We start from the raw sequence: 21,427 nt of genomic DNA on the forward strand, positions 1-21,427 counted from the left end.
TTGATGGGCCTCCCTTCTCCTCCCTGTAGAATCTGTTGTCCCTGCAGAGTCTCCAAGATTCTGAGCACGATTAAACTCAAAGTCTTGAGTTAAAATCAAGAAACCTCTTTTTAAATAATCAACTCTGGAAATTACCCGTCTTTATTACTCCCTTAAAGGCGTCACTTAACAAGAAGCGAGCATGGCGTTCAGGACGGAGGTTAAAAAATAAAAAATTAAAAAAAAAAGAAAATAAAACGGAGTCTAAATTTTTGTATTTAACATTTATACAGACGTGAGTTAATTTGCTCAATAGATAGAGTGATGTGTGGGGATAAAACAACCTACACAAGTATATTAATACAGAGATAGGTCGGACAAGAGATTAACTTAATTCCACTTTAATAACTACTTTAATTTGAAAGTGCTAAAAAGATCTGAAACTGACAAACTTTAAACTTTGAACTTCTAAACAATGAAGGTCATTTTTGACCCTTTTGATATTTAAGTGAAAAAAAGCTGCTTCATTTTTACTTATTCTATTTTATTTTCGCTCCTTTTTAAGAAGCTCATTCAGCGCTTCCTTCGAGATGCTTCATCAGTCCAGTCTTTTTTTCGTTTTTTTAATGTGTGGATACGTGACACGTCGTTCACGTGAAAACGTTCACGTGAAAACGTTCACGCTTCCTGCAGCACGAGCTTAGAGTAAAACACTGGGTTCGGTCAAGCCAAAGAGTGGTGTGAATGATGATCATTTATATTTTCACTAAAATACGATTATTGATAATGTGGAAAGAAGTTGTTGATGCCCAACTAGGGCTACAACAACTGGTGGACCGCCGGATGGCAAACTTAGTCGTCGACTACCTTACTACTCGATGGCTCATCGGGGACGCCATGGTGAGAATCTGGCGGCGTACGCAACCTTTCGGCGTAGCCTGACTGAGGGAGTTTGGAGTAAGACGTCACACTTTGGGCTGAAGGCATAAGTGACGAGGAAAGAGCCGATGAAGAGGCCACGGGCGGGACGGCCAAAGCAAGGCTGACGCCATCTAACAGGCCAGAGTTTGATCAGGATTATTTTATGGCAACACTTGAGGTGGGGCGGGCGTCCGGTGGCGGCCCGTCTGGGCCGCACGAGTCCGGCCGAAGCCTCCGCCTTCAACGCGTGCGGTTTCACCTTCTCTCCGGGGCCAGTCGATGCCAGTCGGTGTTCTGCGGGCCGAGGACTCGCCCGCTCGCATCCGACAAGACAAACGGAAAAACAAACGACCTCCACTTTCTTGGCACTTTCGTCACCCTGCTGTTTCCGTATCGCACGCACTGGCAGAGTCGCGGCGCCCAAATGCTGACCGGACCGTTCCAGAGCAACGGGGGGTCACGGCCCTGCCTGGGGGACTTCACCATGCAGACAGAATCCTACTGCCAGCCTGTGGATCTTCACCTGGCAACGTGAGGAACCGCATTCCTCCGTGCTGGTGCACAAATTCATATGTTTGCCCTGCATCAGCGGAGGGTGACTTGACCAATACATAAATAATGAAAATAATGAAATTAATGAAATTAATGAATGACTCAACCAATCAATTGATCTCCGTTGCAAAGCCACCTTCCCCGGCTGATATACAGCGCCGCTTTCACCAGCCCGAGCGAGCCATCCATTTTTATAAATCATTCATGTCACACACACACACACACACACACACACACACACACACACACACACACTCACACACACACACACACACACACACACACACACGTGCGTTTCACACATGTTACCAAACCCTAAAAATACCTCCTAACAAAGTGACGGCACCAAACTGCATGACCAGGACTCATTCGGCGCTTGCCGCTCAAACAGGAAGCCGTCACAGTGACTCTTTGTTTGCCATTTTTAGCATTTCCATTCTAGGTGCACAATAAAACTTCCAGGTGTTAAAAAAAAAAGAGAGAAAAATCCCAGTAGCCGTTACGTGATTCGACTTTCAGCAGCACTTTTGCAGGAGAAGTAGTAGAAACTTCTGTCCCGTGAAGGAGTGAAGGACGGGGGGGGGGGGGTTCTGAAGGTGACAAGCTACGATGGGGAGGATTAAAAATAAAGAGTCTGAGCGTTCAGGCTCAGCGAGGCAGCAGCACCCCGGAGCAGCCACTTACTGTGACAGTGGGAGGATTATGTATGTTTTCCCCTCAAGCCAATATTCCCAATCCCATCCAATCCAATTTCCCCCACCTTTGCCCCGCCCCAAAGCGGCTTCCAGCAGTCTGAAGAACACTTCACTGCATGAAGCATGGATGTAAACAATACACTACTTCATTACAACCTGGTCAACCCTCATTCACATTTATGGGCACGTCTTAAACCTTCCCGGAACCAAATGAAAAGGTGGGGAAAAACTGTCAAATAAAACCAGATTCCGTCACTTCGAATGAGTTGTTTAACACCAGCATAACACCGGGCTGTTTTGAGACACACATACACACACACACACCTTCTGTTGCCGATGGTACCGTGTATTGAAATAACACTGTAGCCCGTTGATCTCCAGGGAGCCGCCATGTTGGCTCCAATTTAGACTGCAGAGGAATGTTTCCTGGTTTGACCTTTGACCCCCTCTCCTCTCCGCCACTGCAGAAGCAGAGGCCTGGGTGGCGAGCAAAGGGGCTGTAGTGGGAATGAATGGGGGGCTAAAGTAGGCGGCAAACACCTGCTACCCCTCAGATCTAATGACCTTCACCGCTCGCGCTACAGAAATGCACGCGAGCGCACGGCGGCGCCGGGGCCCCGCGGTGGCGGGTAAACATAACGGCTGCAGCCTGGCTGCACATGTCAACACCGAGCCGGCGGTCTGTTGAGTGGATGCATCAACCCCCGCACACACTCACACATACACACACAGATGCTGTGAAGAATAACGTGTACAGCGTTCATCTGGCAGCATCGCACCTCCAGCTCACCTCGCAGGGATGTGACACAACGCCTGGGAATCCTATTTTTTCCACCTTTGTTTTCCTTCCCGTTTCCACGCGACACGTGAGGCAGGAATGCTGGAAAGATCCGCACCATTACATCATCGGGCCCGGGCCAACCTCAGCCGCTTGGAACGGCCCGCTTCGGTCACCGGTGCCGATACGCAAGGAACTTGGAAGAGTTTTAAAAATAAAAGCGGCGCAGTGAAACACTGAATGACTAATCGCCGTGGAGGGTTAAGCTAGGCGGCGTGACGGGGGAGGTAGAGGGGAAAAAAATAAACTCTGGAGCGCAGCCGAAGTAATCAGACTGAAAAGGACCTTTATGTCAGGAGTGCCAAGTCTGCAGTGATATATTCACGGGTGGGGGAAGGCGAGTGTGTGTGTGTGTGTGTGTGTGTGTGTGTGCGGGATAGGGGGTGAAGCATGAAATATGGGGGAGCTGCGGGAAGACATGTTGCTAAAATGTGGAAATAACATTTGCATGTAAGGCCCGAGCGCTGAGAAAAAGTTGAGGTACACAGAGGAAAGCGATATGGACGTGTGTGTGTGTGTGTGTGTGTGTGTGTGTGTGTGTGTGTGTGTGTGCGCGCGTGCATGTGTGTGGGGGGGGGCAAAATATATGAAGGGAAAACTATAAATAAAGCAACAGACAGGGAGGCAGGGAGGGAGTCGGGTGAAAGACGAGAGGCCCGGAGATGAAATTAAAGGAATGTGGATAAAAATAGAGAAAGTGTGTAAAGGTGCAGAGAGCTGGGGCTCGGGAGGCTCGGGGGGCTCGGGGGCCTCGGGGGGCTCGGGGTTCACCGGCTCTCGCACATGAGCCGCTGGGATGGTAAGGGGACGCCGGCAAAGCTGCTTCCCTGCACCGCCCTGGGGGAGGCCGATGTCCCCGCTACCAGAGTACACATGGGGGCAAACGAGGGGTAACCCCCGCTCCCCCCGCTCCCCCCACTCCCATTTCAGCAGACGGAATGGAAAACAGCGAGGAAGTCCCAGAAAAGAAAAAATGAAGAGAAAATTACAGATCCCTCAGTCACCATCTGTTTATGTCATGAAGAACGTCCAACCGCAGGGCATCAGGGGCAAAATAAAAAGCCAAGCCAGACACTTCATTCCCGTTCCCAGCAGTCGGTGAATCTGGCTCTTGGAAGGGGGGGGGCTTCCCCCTCAGACGGCCGCCTGCTCTTTAAGCCGCACTCCCGATCAAAGCGTCCGACTCTTGGCTCGGCCGGAGGGTTCGGGGGGGCGTGCGCCTCAACATGCTCTAGCGGCTAATTAGAGCGACAATAGCGGCAGCGGTGAGCCACGGGCTGCCCGACCGCCGGCTGCGGCCACCAACACACCGGCTTCCGGAGAAAGCGCGCAGGAAATGACAGCCGGGGCTGAAAATGAGCTGAACCGCTTTAAGGTGCGCTTTATTTTAATTCACCCGGACCTCCGTGGCCGCAGACGCGCTGAGCTGATTTCCGGCCGCCGGTATTATAAGCACACTTCGCCCAGGTCCGATCTTGATTATTTTTCCAATAGTGGCCCTTCCTGCAGCGCCTGTTCACCCCCGACCTCAATCTCACCTGCCGGAAGCGTGACCGGGGCGACATACGCACATTTCATTACCTTCGCCACTATGGAGGGCTGGGGGCGTGGCTTAATCTGTGCGGGTCACCTGTCAATCAAAGTACCACATATGGAGCCCATTCAGTCTCTCTGATTTTCAGTGACCCTACTGGCTCCTCTTGACAGAAGGAAGGAGCCGGGGAGCCTGGAGGGAATCCAGACGGCGGCTCGTGAGAAGCCTTTGCAACTCAGATCCAGGGAGAGCGAGCGGCGGCGACAACACAGACGCCGAAAGGTGGGAAGAGAAATGGAGGCGGGAGGTGGAGGAGAAGATCGGGATCTCAGAAAACACAGAAAAAGAGAAGAGGAGAGCATTCAGGACTGTCTGTCAACACAATACAGGTTGTGCTCACAGAGGCGTGCACAACAGCCACACACACGTACATGCACCGGCACATACACACGCACACAGACACACACACGCACACACACACACACACACACAGACACACGCACACACACACACACAAACACACACACACAGACACACACAAAACAAACTTGCAGTCAACAGGAATTGATAGACCCCAACTTTGTGTTTTAATGTGATGATAAAGTAAATTGCCGCAAAGTTGAGGCTAGATGGGGGGTGAAGTGTGTGTGCATGAGTGTGAGTGTGTGTGTGTGTGTGTGTGTGTGTGTGTGTGTGTGTGTGTGTGTGTGCGCGCGCACGCGTGCCGGGGCAACAAGAGATCAAAGGGCTGCTTCAGAGTCAATCCCTCACTGGACCGTTAGAACCACAGGTCGCCAGCAGGCGTGAGAATAAACATAGAGGACCATAAAGTGGGGGTTTGGTGTACACACACACACACACACACACACACACACACACACACACACACACACACACACACACACACACGCACAGTGCCAGAATTGCACCAGGTTGTATTTCAAGGCTGGTTCTATCTGACCTGCTGCAGTGATGACACTAGACATGTAGAATCCCAGAATTCCACGGCGATGCATTTGGATCTTTGTTAGAGGAAAGTTAAATGAGGCGGTGTGCACGTGTTCATCCGCCCGCCGCTCCCCGCTCACTGCTCGCCCATGGAAACATGGAAGTGCGGCTTTAAGGCGCAGTAAAAATAAAAGCAAAGCTAATGGAAAATGGCTGCGCTGCGAGCGGAACGCGGCCGGGCGAGTGTTTCTATTCGCGACCAACCAAACCGCAACCCTTCCCCCAGCCTTTAAAACCTGCGCAGGGCGCCGTGGTGCACGAGTTGTAAATCCTTCCGACGTGTGCGCCGGGAAATGTTACACGACAAAACAAGATATTGGGGGAAAAAATTTGGGATTCGCCTTTTCAGGACAACCAACTCATGACTTCATCGACACGGCCATGTTGGACAGATGGATGGACGGGTGGAGCTGAGGTGGGAGGGGTGGTGGTGGTGTGTGTGTGTGTGTGTGTGGGGGGGGGGCAGAACCTTTCATTTTCTTTACAAAAATCCAGCAGTGAATCTGTGTGAGGAGCCGAAAACAAAGGTTTCAGCACCGTGAATGAGAGGGATGTGGGACAGAGCCTTAGAGATTAACCCCCAAAACACACACACACACACACACACACACACACACACACACACACACACACACACACACACACACACACACACACACACACACACACACACACACACACACACACACACACACACACACACACACACACACACACACACACACACCAGCCATTTGCCTCACCAGCCGTCTCTAAAATCCAGGGTTGTCATTTTAAGTACAGATGGAGTTGACAAGGTCTGGGAAGAGGGTTAATAAGCCCCCCCCCCTCCACACACACACACACACACACACACTCTCACACACAGGCTTAAAAATGCGGCTGTGTTTTGAACTTCTCCTGGATGGTGTTTGTCTTGGCAGGGATGGGCTCCAGGTTTTTGAGACTCTAAAGAACGCCGTATGGAGAAGCGCTTATGTTTCCCGCAGCCCCGCCTCCTCTCCCAGGTTACATCCAGACTACAAAGGACCCCCCCACACACACACACACACACACACACACACACACTACTTGGCACAAGTCAACTTGGCAGATATGTTTACAAATTGCTGTGTGTTTAACTCGGAATGATGGGAGGCGGAGCCTAAAACCTCTGCCGCGGGTCAGCGGGTGTCCGATGTCCTCATTATTTGATTGATTGACAGCTGACCGCGTCCGTGTTACGCCCCGCCTCTCGTCAGCTCGGATCGGGGACCCGTCAACGCAGGGCGCGCGCCGATGCGCCCACAAACATCTGTTTTGAAGTAGTGTGGTTTTTTTTTCGGCGGCCATCCGAGTCTGTACACGTCCACCCGCTGACGTGTTTATACCTTTACGGTGGGAAAGTTGCGGCGCCCTCCCGCCCTGCGCCCTAAACACCCCGGAACGCTATCATCTCCACTTCCAGGTGAGATATCTCACAGCCGACACGACCACCCTTTCGCTTTCTCGTCTCGCGGCGACACGAACGAGGAGAATAGAAGAGATCCAGGATAACGGGTCCGGGAGCGGTTACAGAGGTTCTCCTGAGTTCAGGTTTACAAGCCCCGCCGCCACCGGGCGAGAGGCGGGGTTTGGACCGCAGCGCTCAGCTGTCAGTCACAGGCCCTCGTATCGGACATCCGACCGTTCAACCTCTCATTCACACCCACGGACAATTTAGAGTCTCCGGTGACCTGCTGACTGGACTGTGGGAGGAGAACATAGAACGTGGAGAGAATCCATTCCGGAGAACATGGAGCGAAAACATATACAGAGAATCCAGGCAGGAGAACATGAAGAAAATCCAGGCAGGAGAACCTGGAGAATCCACAAAGAGAGAACCCGGATGGGAGCTTTGCCACTCTCTCCCCCCAGAAGGAGCTGAGGATGTTCTTGAGTTTCATCCTCCCGCCGCCGTTAAAGTCTGATGGGTTAACCAGGCCGTGGCAACGGCCGCGGAGAACTTCCTGACTGGCCCAGACTTCTAGCATGCTATCACACTAGCACACACACACACACACTCGGCCTGGTCTCTGAGTCACACAGACGGCGTCCAGGTCTATTTATGGACGTCTTGCTGCGGGAGCGAGAGACAGGAAGGGAAAGAGAGAACTTTTGTAAGACAGGAAATGAGAGAGGGAAATATTTTGGCGGGAGGATCTGGTGGTTCGGTTCACAGACACGGCGCTCAGCGTCAAGGGGCGGTTTGTCACCAAGGAGACACACACACACACACACACACACACACACACTCACATGGGCGCTAGATGCATGGCAACATGCACACTCATGAGAAACAGGGTAAAAGGAAAGGAAGGCCCTGGCGAACCCCGTCCATAATCAATAGCTGAACCTGATCGCCATTTAATTGATTCATCTTTGAAACCAAAGCTCAGGAAGCTGCGGGGGCTGCGGATGAAGCGTCCTCAACCTCAACACCTCCACAACCTCCACCTCAACCCCTAGGCTCGACGCTGCTGCAGACTCACTGATCTTCCAGCAGGAGAGGAGGTCCACCTTCCTGGACCAGCATTCTACGGACCACCGTCCTCCTCTTCCTCTGCTGCCATACGGGTCAAGGTGAGTTCACTCCCCCAGTGTGTGTGTGTTCATGATGCTATCAGACCTAATCTCCCTGATCACACACACACACACACACACACACACACACACACACACACACACACACACACACACACACACAACAGTGCATACACAAAATCCAGGACGTGCATTTATTTGAGGCCAACAGAGTGTGTGTGTGTGTGTGTGTGTGTGTGTGTGTGTGTGTGTGTGTGAGAACAAGGGAGAAAGACAGAAAAGGGCGGTGTTTCCTCTTGGACGGCAGCCCCCCCGATCAGCCCAAAGCCCGACACCGTGACTTCTCGGCCGGGCCGAGCTTTGATCCGGCTGAGGCCGTTCGGATTTTCCGGTGAGTGAGTGACGGCGGGGGGCGTGGGGGGGGGGGGGGGGCTAGTGGGGGAAAAGCCCGGCTTTAACCGAGGCCAAAGGGATTGTGTGTTTGTGACGGAACAGTTGAGGCTGGTGTGTGTGTGTGTGGGGGGGGGGGGGGGGTACTCACTCGAATTTTCCCTCTCCCTTTATTTCTCACCTGGTGATGGCTTGCAAAGTGTTTTCTCTCCTTCTCTAGTTTTGAGGAGTTGAAGCTTGAAGCTTGTTTGTGTGTGTGTGTGTGTGTGTGTGTCTGGGGGGGGGGGCAGATTCCTGGACATGCTGTGGAACATCAGCGATGACATGGCATCACTAATCAGTAAGTGGAAGATTCAACGTGTTTCCAGAGGTCAGGCTCTTGATGTGCCAGGCTCTCTCCACACACACACACACACACACACACACACACACACACACACACACACACACACACACACACACACACACACACACACCACGCCCATCCCTCCACACCCTTCCTTTCCTTTCTCAACGGACATCCTTTGAAATGCTAACCAATAATGTCCACACCTTCCAGCCCCTCCGGCCGCCCTCAGCTCCATGTCAGGATAAGAGCCTTAGAACCGACTCCAAGGCTGACGATTAGCACCGTTACATAAGCAAAGTGTGACTTTGTGTTCAGAGTTTTGAGGGCCGACACACCCGCCGTGTTTTACTCGCACGCTGACGTGAAATGACGCAACAAATCACAACCCCCCCTCCGGTAGGGCTGTTGTGCGAATACACTCCTACTCGCGCCACGTGTTTCCTGTCCTCTCACTTCATCACGCCGCTGTGGGAAACCACATTTCCCAGGACGCACAGGGGCCAGAATGTACCGCGTCACAAAATAATGGAAACATTCTAGAAAACGCCACCGTCTGAAAGGCTTCATCGCCGCCTCAATGGCCATGCCGCATTAAACTCAGAACCATTGAGAAGATAAAAATAATCTGCAATCCATTGTTCTTGGGTGCAGGATCTGCTGTATTAAAACAGTCCCACTTGAATGTGGATTTTTCTGCTTCACAGACGCTGCAATCCACGGATGAACTTCGCAGCCCGCGTTGTTTTGCAAACACGCAGGACGGCCTCCCGATCCATCCACTTGCCCGGGGGCGACGACAGAGATCCTCCTTAAACGCCGGGCGTCCCCTGGAAATGTTGAAGAGACGGCCGATACGTCCCCTCCGGACGTGATGCATGGCTGACATTTCTACAAGACGCGGTGGGTTTATTACATTGGCGACTTCAGCCCGGCAGCGCCGCCCCGCTTGATTATCAACATAGATTTTGTCACTTCTGCAGCCGGCGTTGCAGGCTAAAGGCGCCGGCGCTCCACTTCATTACCCCTCAGAGTCGTATATCACTACTTTCCCTCCCCGACTGCCCTCGATGAAATCTTGAATTAAAAGAGACAGAAGCGCCTGTTTGGAGTCAAGAAAAAGGAAAAAAAAAAAAAAAAAAGAAGCCGCCCGGAGACGGAGCGGCGGATGTTGACTGAGGCTTTGACGCGGCGGAGGTTAGTGCTCACCGCAATGGCGAGCACAGCTGTGAGCCTGTGTGATGTTGTGGCTTTAAACAAGCACTGTATCACATGTGCACACGATCTCTCTCTCTCTCACACACACACACACACACACACACACACACACACATTCAGAGCCAGACCTGCCGCAGTGTTTTGGTCCCTGCGGTTCGCTCGGGTTCACCAGCACACATGCTCTCTGTTTATGTTGTTTCCTCACAGGGGCTCCCGCTGGCCGTCCTCCGGCCCCGCATGACCAACGGCGGCGCAGACCCGACAGGCCCCGCCCACTCTGACCCCACAGGCCCCGCCCATCATCAGGGTATTAAAATCAGTGTTTTCCTTCTAAATGAAGCAGTCCTTTTCCAGAAAATGTTTGCTCAGCCACGCCCCCCCCCCGCAAACACACACACACACACACACCCACAAACAAAAAACACACGTCATGTCAAGGAGGTCACATGGAACTGCCAAGTTGCCTAAAACCCCAGGAAATGTTGACACTGACTGCTAAATCAGAGCAGTGCAGCATCTGAGCATGGCAGCTTTGCGGCGGGCATAAACCGCATAAACCGAGAAGCAAAACCCGCAAAAAGGGGTAGGGGTTCAAATGTTTGCAGTTTCCTCCTTCCACGTGCTACATCGCAGAGCACTTTCTCCGCTCGGCTTGGGTGGAAGCTGGAGGACGGGTAGCAAAGAGATCTGGTTCCCACATGTGAGCCTCCCTGCCAGAGAACCTGCAGAGAAACCTTCTTCTTGAGCCCTTCCACCTACGCTGCAGGCCGGGCCTCCGGATGCCGGGCGGCTGCTTCTCCCTGCCTCAGTCAGCAGAAGACAGGCAGCCAATCTGACCTATCGGCTCTCAGTACCAGTTCAGTGGTCGCTCTGACAACTGCGGTCATCTCATTCCTCTCCACAGAACTCTGAAATCAGGATTTCTGTGTAAAGAGGAAACCTAAACTTCTCTGCAGCCAGCGGGCGAGGCTCTAGCTTCGGACGGAGGCGGCGCGTCAAAACGGGCCGTAAAAACGGTCCGTGTTTGAAGTGGAACCGAAAACAAAGGTTACGGCGCCGTGAGTGAAATAACCGGCGTTGAGGCGGCCGAGCGACACCCGGTAACCCGACAAGCAGCCGAGGCCGGAGAGGTCAGCGTGACGACTCCTCTGTCACAGTTTTACTTTCCCTTCACAGCTCTCTCCACCTCTTGCGCGGCAGCTTCCATCCTATCTTGTTCAGACCTGTCCGCAAACGTTCGCGTCGAGCTGTCAACTACAAGTAATTATTATTCCGCAATACCTTGGGAAACAACAAAACCACCTGTGTGGATATCTGACAGGTGTGCTGAAAAGCGAGGAGAGGCGGTGGAACGCGAGGCATGACAACGCAGCCGTGACACAACGTGAGGCGCCGCGGAAATATCCCACGCTGACTAGCACATTCCATCTCTAGCCACAACTGAGGTCAAATTTCCACCTGTAGAGCGTGTCGAGCAGCGCTAACAAGAGCCGCGTGCTAGCAGTGCGGGTCGACGGGGGGGGCATCAATCACTTCCATGAAAAGCTCATGGAGAAAAGAAGAAAACAAAATGAAAAAAACAAAAAAACAACCCTCCAGGTCCAATCCTCGGCGTGACCCGTACTTCCACTCCTAGTGTCTGGATTTCGGTTCCCAGGCTTCTCACTCATGACGGAGTCCAGGAAAACAAATCAAATTACAACGTGCTTCACATTCATTTTCATATACCTGATTGCAAAAGTTATGTCGTTGTCTTGTGGAACGTCCTTTTTTCAGCGCTCCGGGCGTCAAATAGCTGCTGGCTTAGCCTTTAAAAAGTTCCTGTCCCTGGCACGGCGGAAAGGTGCTGGTCAGAGAAGGAAATGCGGACGCGTCTGAAAGGATTACAGGATTAGAACACCAACGGACGCTAATCCCACCTTTACATGCTGATTAGCTTTTGGGCAGGATGCTAATGCTAACCTGGCTTCACTTCTACGCCGATGCTTCGATAACAAGAGGCGGAAAAAACGTATCAAATCACTTGGAAAGGGGTGTGTGACACAGACACACACACACAGACACACACAGACACACACACACACACACACACACACACACACTCACACATACACCAAGCTGGAAAGGGAGAGCGACTGAGCAATCACTTCTTCTCAGCTGTCCGCTCTATCCGGCAGCTGTGAACTGCAAAAAAATCAAATTTTTTCTTAAAAAGGGGGTGGGCGTTGGAGGGGGGTATTTAATGTCTGTTGCTTTTGCCATCCACATCCCTCCCCCCACCCGAGAGAGAAAAAAAAAAACATCTCAGCATCCAGAGCTGCCGCCGGCTCCGAGGCTCAATCTGTCTCACTTCATATTCCACATTTAACGCAACTTCCTGAATAATGAATTCCCTCCCAGTCCAGTTGCATAGATGGGAGGGGTTTCAGGTGACCTCTGCTGGCTCCTCCACCTCAGAGGGACAGGGACACGGGACTGAGTTGACTGTACCGGCGTGTGTGTGTGTGTGTGTGTGTGTGTGTGTGTGTGTGTGTGTGTACATCTGTGTGCGTATGTGTGTGTGTGCGGACACACAGCTTAATATGGGGAGTGAAAATATACATGAATAACAACTCGCAGATACATTATTCATGGCCTGGAGCTTCGGAGGGTGTGTGTGTGTGTGTGTGTGTGCTTGTGTCTATGTGTATGGGGGTTCTGCATGACTGGCCGCACTTTGAGCTTGCACCAAGTTTGGGCCAAACAAGACGGCGCTGAGTGCGCAGCAGGGATGGAGTGTGTGTCTGTGTGTGATGATATGTGGGGGCGGCAGGACTGGATGGGTGCCTGGGGACGAGAGGGCTGGCAGGAGGAAGAAGTACTGGGAGTAAACCCTTCTGGATGTGGACCACAAGGACCGAGCATGCCCATACAGTGCGGCCACAAATATACACACACACACACACACACACACACACACACACACACACACACACACACAACAGTGTAAACATAACACATACTTGTTTGGTCTTCTGACAGTCCGCTCACCGGACACAGTGCCACAGTGCAAACACTTTCCAGACGGACAGGGAGATGAGCTGGCACGCCACAGCATCCACACACACACACACACACACACACACACACACACACACACACACGTGCACAGCCATGCATGAGCTGCAGCTCCCCCTCACACGCCTGGAGGGCCAGCCAATCCCTACACGGCATCAAGAATGTGTTTAACAGCTGAGTCGCTGAGACCAAGCATCGGCGGATACACAGGAAGTCCCGGTGTGCTCACAGGAAAAGCACTTCCTGTCACACGAAGGATGCACGCACTCATCTGTCTGGGGACGATTTGACCTTTGACCTCATAGGGAATCGCTGAGAGGAACTGTTGTCATGATTTTTGTGAGCGAATAGAAAAGCAGAACCCTCTATATGTAAATCATTTAAAAAGCTGAACAGCGGCCCGAGCGCTGAGTGTTCTCGACGATCAACAAACGAATAAATGTGAGGCCCCGCCTCCTGGGCACATCAGCACCAGCTGCATTCTTAGGCCCGCCCTCCCGTTGGACCCCAATTGGAAATAGAGCACGGTTGCCGGAGGGCGGCTACTGTTAGCATTTAGCTTTGGGCCCCGAGGAACAGGGGAGGCTACTGGGCGGCTGCGACGGCGACAAGCCTCCAGCATTTTCCTCTGGACCGAGCGAACTTCACCACAATAGAACCCCTTCTGAGCGCCTGCGGGGGGGGCGACTTTTACACCCCATCATAAAGCAGACGGGGGAAGGAGCCCTTCCCTCAGCCTGCCAGGCAACCAGATCGCCCCAACAAAACCCCTCTTCTTCTCCCTGTAGCCTCGGCCCCTCGAGGACTGAGCCGGGCACACATTCTTCTGTGACATAATGCTTTTTTAAGCCACTGACCTCTCTGCCCCCCCGCCTCCCCTGAGCCCCCCCCCTCTCCCTGGCTTGGTTTCCTTCCTTTTGCCAATCACAATTTGAATATGAATACCAGTAAACCGGGGTTAAGTGTTTGCTTTCGCTTTCATGTTGGTGAGAAGGGAGAGCAGGAGGCCGCCGCCAACTAGTGCCGCTCAGCAATTTAGTGTTTGTCGATTGAACCCCCCCCTCCTGGATACACACACACACACACACACACACACACACACACACTTACTTTGCCCCCCCACATGCCGTAAAAATGGCAAAACCCAGGAAACAACTGCAGTCACAGCTCCTAGACTTTGGTCCTCTGTCTTGGTTAACACATTCGGAGGGATCAGTAGTTTGTATGAGAGTGTGTGTACGAGTGTGTGCGAGCGTGTGTGTGTGTGTGTGTGTGTGTGTGTGTGTGTGTGTGTCCCAGTGCACGTCACCGGTCCACTGCTGCGGCAGATATAGGCCATAATTTCAGACCACTGCCCCCTCATTGATGAGATAACTGTGGCCAGGTGCTCTGCAGGAAGACGGGCAAATCCCTGAGGGCAGCAGGACCGAAGATGACCCCCCCTTCACACTCACACACACACACACACACACACACACACACACACACACACACACACACACACACACACACACACATACACAGACACACACACACACACACACACACACACAGACACACAGACACACACACACAAACCTCTCATGCAGCAAGCTGTGCAGTTGAGTAGAGAAAAGATAACAAGCATTTAAGCACAGACTGAATTCACTCACAGTCATACGTGCTATTGACTCACATGAGCAAGGGGTAGGAGTGTGTTTGTGTGTGCTTGTGCGTGTGTGTGTGTGTGTGGATTATCACCACACACACACACCACAGAAAGAGGTGTCCTCAGGCCAGGGTGGCGCATCCCATCAGCTTCACTCGTGTGCTATCAGACACAGCGGTAAACCGCGCTCTGCTGTTTGAGAGTGCCATCATCATCAGCATCATCATCCTCCTCGGCTCAGATGTCACAGCAGGCGTGCAGGGATTTGAACCTGCAACCCACTCCAGCCACCACCAACTGGGTTATTTTCGGGGGAGGGTTGCTGACCAGCAGCTGGCATGGGGACGGGTGCCTCATGAAGAAGGCTGACTTGGGCTTAACCATCTGATCTGTTGTGTGTGTGTGTGTGTGTGTGTGTGTGTGTGTGTGTGTGTGAGCTCATGTCCAACCACCCCATCCCACCGCCACCTCTGAGGCTGGGGGACACTGGTAATCCCTCCATGAATGTGGGCCACAAAACGGCAGGGCTTTGCTTCCATGAGCAAGGGGACAGACACTGGGGTCATCATGCACGCACACACACACGTGCACACACAAACACACACGCACGCGCGCACACACACGCACACACATGCGCACGTGATGGTGTTCTCACGCCCACGCTCAGCAATACAGACATGAATGAATGCATCAACTGGCCTGAAAAAGAAAAACAAGGAGCTAAAAAGGGGGGGCTTTGATTATCAGGACCAGGAGGGTTACGAGATAATCGATTAGTTCGTATTATTGATTAAAATGCTAAAAAATCATTTATATTTCATTCCACCTATAACACAGAGAACATTGCAATCATATAGAGCTCAGGTGCATGAAATTATGATTCAAAATGTTATAAAGGGAAAAAATAATATGGATAGCACGGTGGTGCGGTGGTTAGCGCTGCAGCCTCGCAGCACGAAGGACTCCCAAGGATTCTGACGAGGAAACCTTTCTGTGTGGAGTCGCCGTGTCTGCGTGGGGTTCCTCGGGGTTCCTCAAGGTTCCTTGGGGTTCTTCGAGGTTCTCCGGTTCCCTTCAATAGTCTAAAAGCATGAATCAGGTTCACTGGAAAAATTGCCCCGATCTAGTGAGTGAGTGAATGTTGTCCTAGAGACGTGGCCCTGCCGCAGAGTGGGGACCAGTCCGAAGGGAACCCCGCTGTCGCCCCAACATCCCCCGCAAACCTGAGGCGGACGGATGGAAAAAATGATACAAAGCTACATCTGCGGTACGGTTTAACATTAATTTAACATTTTATTTTTGGTCATTTCTTTGCTTGCGCACTGGATGCCAGAGCCAATCCCAGCGATCGCTGGGAGGAGAGGCGGGGTTTAACGCGGACATGCCAACTGTCAATCACAGCCCCAGCTGTCAATCATCCAAGCATTCGCTCTCATCCACACCTGCTGTTTCTTCAACGAACCTACTGGCTGTTTCGGGACAGTGGGAGACAGACGCAGAATCTGGGCGGGAGAAGGGGGAAAGAACCGAGCGGGAACGGAACCGGCGACCTTGCCGCTGCGAGGCAGGGCCGCTGGCCACTTTGTTCCGGCTCCGAACATCCGAGTCGCTCCTGAGGTTTCAGTCAGACGTCGGCCTCCTGTGCCGGGTGCTTTCAGCTTCTACCCGGCGCAGCGGGCGATCGCGGCCGCCGCCCGAAGAGACGGTCGATCCGAAGGGATAAAACAACACACGCGGCGGAGCCTCTTGCACAAACACACACAAAATATCAAAGGGAGCTAATTAAGCCGCGGCGCGTTCAAACTAATTACCCGCCGCATCGTTAACATTCTCCATCGCAAGGTGGTGCTTAATCTGACGGAGCAGGCGGCTATGAAATATTCATGACGACGGGAAAACAAACACCGACAACCCTGGGAGTGCGAGAGCCTCTCCAGCGGGGTTCCCTACACCCTCGCCCCCCCGAACCCCCGAGGCCCCGGCGTGCCAAAGAATCGGGCGGAGCTGCCGCGCTGACATTCAGGTGGGTGTCGCCATTCCTGCTCAAAACAGTGTTTCGGCAAGATAAGGCAGCAGCAAAGCGGTGGAGGCGTTTCATTTCTTTTTTTTTTACCCTTCTTTAACCCGACGGTAAAAACAGAAGTCGAGGATGAGGAGCCGCGGCGCCCGCCGCCCATCACCTGTCCTGCTTTCACTCCGGCTCCTGACCTTGAGTGACGGCTGCCCGGCAAAAGCAGCCTCAGCACCACCTAAATAGAGGCTGATGATGAAGATGAAGATGTTGAGAGGCCAAAACCTGAATAAAATGTACTCGCCTGCGTCGTACTCGGAGTGCACCGCTACAGCGCGGGGGAACGGTCCACTCGAAGCAGTTGACTTGCCGTATTTGACGAGACGGCGCTCTTTTTTTCTCTCCTCTCGCCGGACGATTTGCTCACCGCCGGACGTTCATCTTGTGCTCGAGCAGGAAGTGAGTGGGCTATTGTGCGGACAAGAGCTTTCGAGTCCCGCCTCAGAGATTTCCATGCAGCGAGGCCTCGATATCGATCACTATTGTCTTGATAAAATTCTTCTTTTTTTTTTTTTTTCTTTTCTTAATTTAATCAGAGCAGGGGGCCTCGCCGACCAGTGGCACTCATCACGGACGAACCGTGACGTGTCGAGCGACGCCTGGCACTTCTGCAAAAGCTCCCCCGCCCGCCACTGCCGCCTCCCAGACACCCAAAAAACACAGATAGATAAAAAGGAAGCGAGTGGAACTGCTTGATCGGCTGCTGGACGGCAACCACAGCGAGCACAGGGAACCACTTTCACAGCTGTAGCGTGTGTGTGTGTGTGTGTGTGTGTGTGTGTGTGTGTGTGTGTGCCCAGCGTATGCTCCAGCTCAGATACATAACATGGGCTTCCGGTCTGCCCCCCGACCGCATTCCTCTGAAAAACCAAATTCCAGTGACAATAAAAGGGGGTCAAAGGTCACAGGCAGAGATGAGCTGAGTTGCGTGACATTGTGCAGGGCTAGTGTGTGCCCATCTGGGATGTGTGTGTGTGTGTGTGTGTGTGTGATTCCATGTCCAACCTGCCAGCCCCTTCCCAGTGTAAAAAAAAAAGCAACATGTCGGGCCACAATCAAAGCACAATTGGGAGCGTGCATGTGGGCCGGCGTGCGCTGGCCGCGCTCCCATCTCATCTTCCGAACAGCTGTTCCGACACGTGTGTGCATTCCAGAGTCTGCGCTCGCCGTCCCCACAATGCATCGCCTGTGCGCCGGCGGCAGTTGCGTCCGTCCGTCCGATGGGGGCGGCATCACGGCGGGGAGGCGCGGTTTCGCTGCCGGATCACGTGACCTCGCCACTCGATCGCTTCCCGGAGACGTGCGAGGATCCCGCGTATCACCGCTGGCGATCGGAGGCGGTGCCAATCATGATAAATGGAGCGTGGGGGCGGGGCTGCGGACGGCTGCGGCGGCGGAGACAGAAACAACTTTGGGGGAAAGTGCGTCTGAAAGCAGCGCAGGACGGCGATGGAGGAGGCTAGAAATGACTGGAATGTCAGATAACGCATGACAGATCTCTCCAAGTGACATCCGGCCCGAGGGATCCGGGGAAAGTGTGTGTGTGTGTGTGTGTGTGTGTGTGTGTGTGTGTGTGTGTGTGTGTGTGTGTGTGTGTGTGTGTGTGTGTGTGTGTGTGTGTGTGTGTGTGGGGAGAAAAGTAAAAAAAAAAGATGACAAATGGAAAGACAAGTGTATGCGTGTGGAGTTTTGTTTAGACCTTCTTTTTCTGTGACCAGTTTCCAGCAGAGGAGGTCGTCGTCCTCCTCCTCCTTATTTACACTTTACATTTCCATCACAATGAAAACGTGACCCTGCCCTCCCTACCTGTCACTGCAACCCCCGACCACATTGTGCTTGTAGTTGGGGCTGGACGACGGCGATACGCCCTTCCACCGCATGCCTGAGATGTCATTGCATGCACCCTCGCCACAGGTTGGCGAGGGCGACCCGAGCGCCGTCCCGGCCCGTCTATTCCGGCACGCAAGCAAAGATGGCCGCCCCCTCGAGAAAAGGGATGTCATTGATTACCGCCTTCGAAAACCCGAAACCTGCCAAATGAGCGGTAATGGGCCGCCCTGGGGGCTCGGGTGGAAACAAACCTCCTGGAAGCGAAGGCGGTAATTAACCCGTTATGACTGATTTACTCGCCTAAACAGCTTCGTCATTCAGTTTCGCTCGCCGCCGCTGACACAGGGGAAGAAAACGCACAGCATTTCTGCAGCGAGGTCACGGCTTGAAGCACTCGCTTGGACCCATCATCGACCCTGGTGATCCTACATGCCCGTGCATATCCTGGTGATGGCAGTGAGAGTGTGTGGGTGTGGTGTGTGTGTGTGTGTGTGTGTGTGTGTGTGTGTGTGTGTGTGTGTGTGTGTGTGTGAGTGTGTGTGTGTGTGTACGTATGCACGCTCAAAGGGTCGGGGATTAAATTCCTCCACGAGAAGGAGAGGAGGTTTCCGTCCGGAGCGCTCATAGACCTGCTCACATCATGCTTGGGAAGAACCCAAGGCTGGACACACACACACACACACACACATTAATGGATGAACTTTGACCCAGTTTTTTCTTCCTTTACAAGCAAATTTTGAGCGCCGGGGGTTCCAGGCAGGGATCTCTCACACACATACAGACACACACAGAGCGAACCGTTTGGCGGCGGCGGCGGCGAGGTCCCACCTGTCGTACTCGGCGTTGTCCTTGTCACAGCGCGCGTCCTTGTGCTTCTGCCAGTCCTTGCCGTGCTTGCAGGTGGTGAGGAGCACCACGTCCTCGGCGTTGTGCACGTGATGTAAGGCATTCCTGGTGTCGGAGCCGATGCCCGTCAGGTAGCGCTTGCCCTTGAAGGCCAGCAGGTACTTGCGGAAGGGCGGGATGGAGTTGTACTTGAGGTACCCGCGCTCGCCGCCGGCCTTGGGGTGCTCCTTGGAGAAGAGCGGGATGGACACGTCGAAGCCGGGCCGGAAGTTGTCGCCGCACATGCTGGCCTTGGCCAACATGGCCTGGCCGAAGTCGAAGCCCAGGTCCTCGGTGTAGTCGGGCCAGGTGCCCGAGTACAGGTTGAAGATCAGGTGGTTCCTGCCCTGGTTCCACAGGGGCAGGCCCTGGACCTTGGCGTTGAGGTTGTGCACGTAGGCCGGCGACAGCTTGTCCCGGTCCAGCGTGTCCAGGCTCAGCACGAAGACGCAGGCCCGGCGGGGGTCCGAGGTGTAGAAGCGGGAGCCCTGGATGATGGACAGGATGCTCTGGTAGCTGTCGGACACCTTCTCGCCCTTCTGCTGCGGGTACACGTAAACTTTGAAGGCGCCGCTCCTGCACGGCGCCAGGTCGAAGCACGACTCCATGCGGCAGCCGCGTCCCCGCTGCCCGCTGCTGTTCGTGTCCCGCCGCTGCCGCGCCGACCAGCTCGGGTCCGGCTCGTCCGCGTCCGTCCGGTCGCGGCCGCGGAAGGGCGGCAGCGGCTCGGACTGCCGCAGCCAGCGGCGCTCGGAGCGGTGTCCGCCGCGGCCCCGCGGAGGGCCCCCGCGCAGCGCCGGCAGCTGGACGCCCCCGAGGTGCAGCAGCATCAGGCACACGCCGGCGCACAGCACGATCACGTAGCGCTTTTTGGCCTGCATGTGTCCCGGAGAGGCGGATACGGAAGCGCCGAGTGGCCGAAAGTTACGCTGTCAGCGGCGGCGGGCGCCCCGCGCCATCCCCCGGCGGCCCCCCGCGTCTGCGTGCTCGCTGGCCGACCCAGCGCATGTGGGCGACCGCGGCGGCGTCGCGCCGGTGCACCGAGACCCCGGAGCCGCTCCCGCACGCTCATACGCGGCTCCGCGTAAGGACGGGGGGCGGCCCGGCGCGGACGCGGACGGGGGGTCCCCGGCGCGGCTCGGGCGGCTCGGCGTCACTCGCTGCGGCTCCCGCGGTCACTCCATGCCCGGACGAGCGACGGCTCCGGCGGAAGCTAGAGCCGCACGAAGCCCCGCATTGCTCCCCGCGCCGGTCCCCGCCGCGTCACTCGGATCACTCGCGCCGGCTCACGCAAAAACACGCACACGGAGGAAGCGCGCAGCGGGTCGGAAGGCGGCCGGGCGCGGACGAGCGGATCTCGGCGGCGGCTCCCGGAGTGCGCTGCGCTCCGACGGGCGCTCGGTAACACTCCGACCCCGACGAGACGCCCCGTCCGCGCAGAGCGGCGCCGCCGATTGGCCCGTCTGCGGGAGCGGAAGGGGCGGAAGGGGCGGGACCTGCGGGAGGCACCCATTCATAACCGGGGAGCTCCGCTCCTTGCACGCCGGCGTCCACACGCACCCTTTTTTTTGGGAGGGTGAACAGGGGGGGGTGCGCTTTTGCGGACGTGCGCCTCCCGGTGACATGTCGTGCAATTAGACCGCAGTTTGGAAACCGACCGCTTGACTTCGTTGCACTGATTTTAGTTTATTTTATTTCCGAAATGGGACTGAACCGGTTAGAAAAAACAAACCGCTTGACTCCATTACACTGATTTTATTTTATTTTATTTTATTTTATTTTATTTTATTTTATTTTATTTTATTTTATTTTATTTTGTTTTATTTTATTTTATTTTATTTTATTTTGTTTTATTTTATTTCCGAAATGGGACTGACCCGGTTTGAAAACCAG

General features: G+C 54.0%; 1 protein-coding gene across 1 annotated transcript in view; it reads right to left on the minus strand.

Moving 5' to 3' along the window:
• The window catches only part of ext1b (exostosin glycosyltransferase 1b), a 71,222-nt gene extending 50,252 nt beyond the window's left edge, over positions 1–20,970 (minus strand). Inside the window, 1 exon segment of the mRNA XM_086178285.1 lies at positions 19,478–20,970. Within this exon segment, the coding sequence (XP_086034411.1) occupies positions 19,478–20,415 (938 nt within the window). The 5' untranslated portion in view covers positions 20,416–20,970.
• Between the last annotated feature and the right edge of the window lie 457 nt (positions 20,971–21,427).

Source organism: Fistularia commersonii, chromosome 30, assembly GCF_037954325.1.
Source record: "Fistularia commersonii isolate RoL2024-O1a breed Wild chromosome 30, RoL_Fcom_v1.0, whole genome shotgun sequence".
Taxonomy (NCBI): domain Eukaryota; kingdom Metazoa; phylum Chordata; class Actinopteri; order Syngnathiformes; family Fistulariidae; genus Fistularia; species Fistularia commersonii.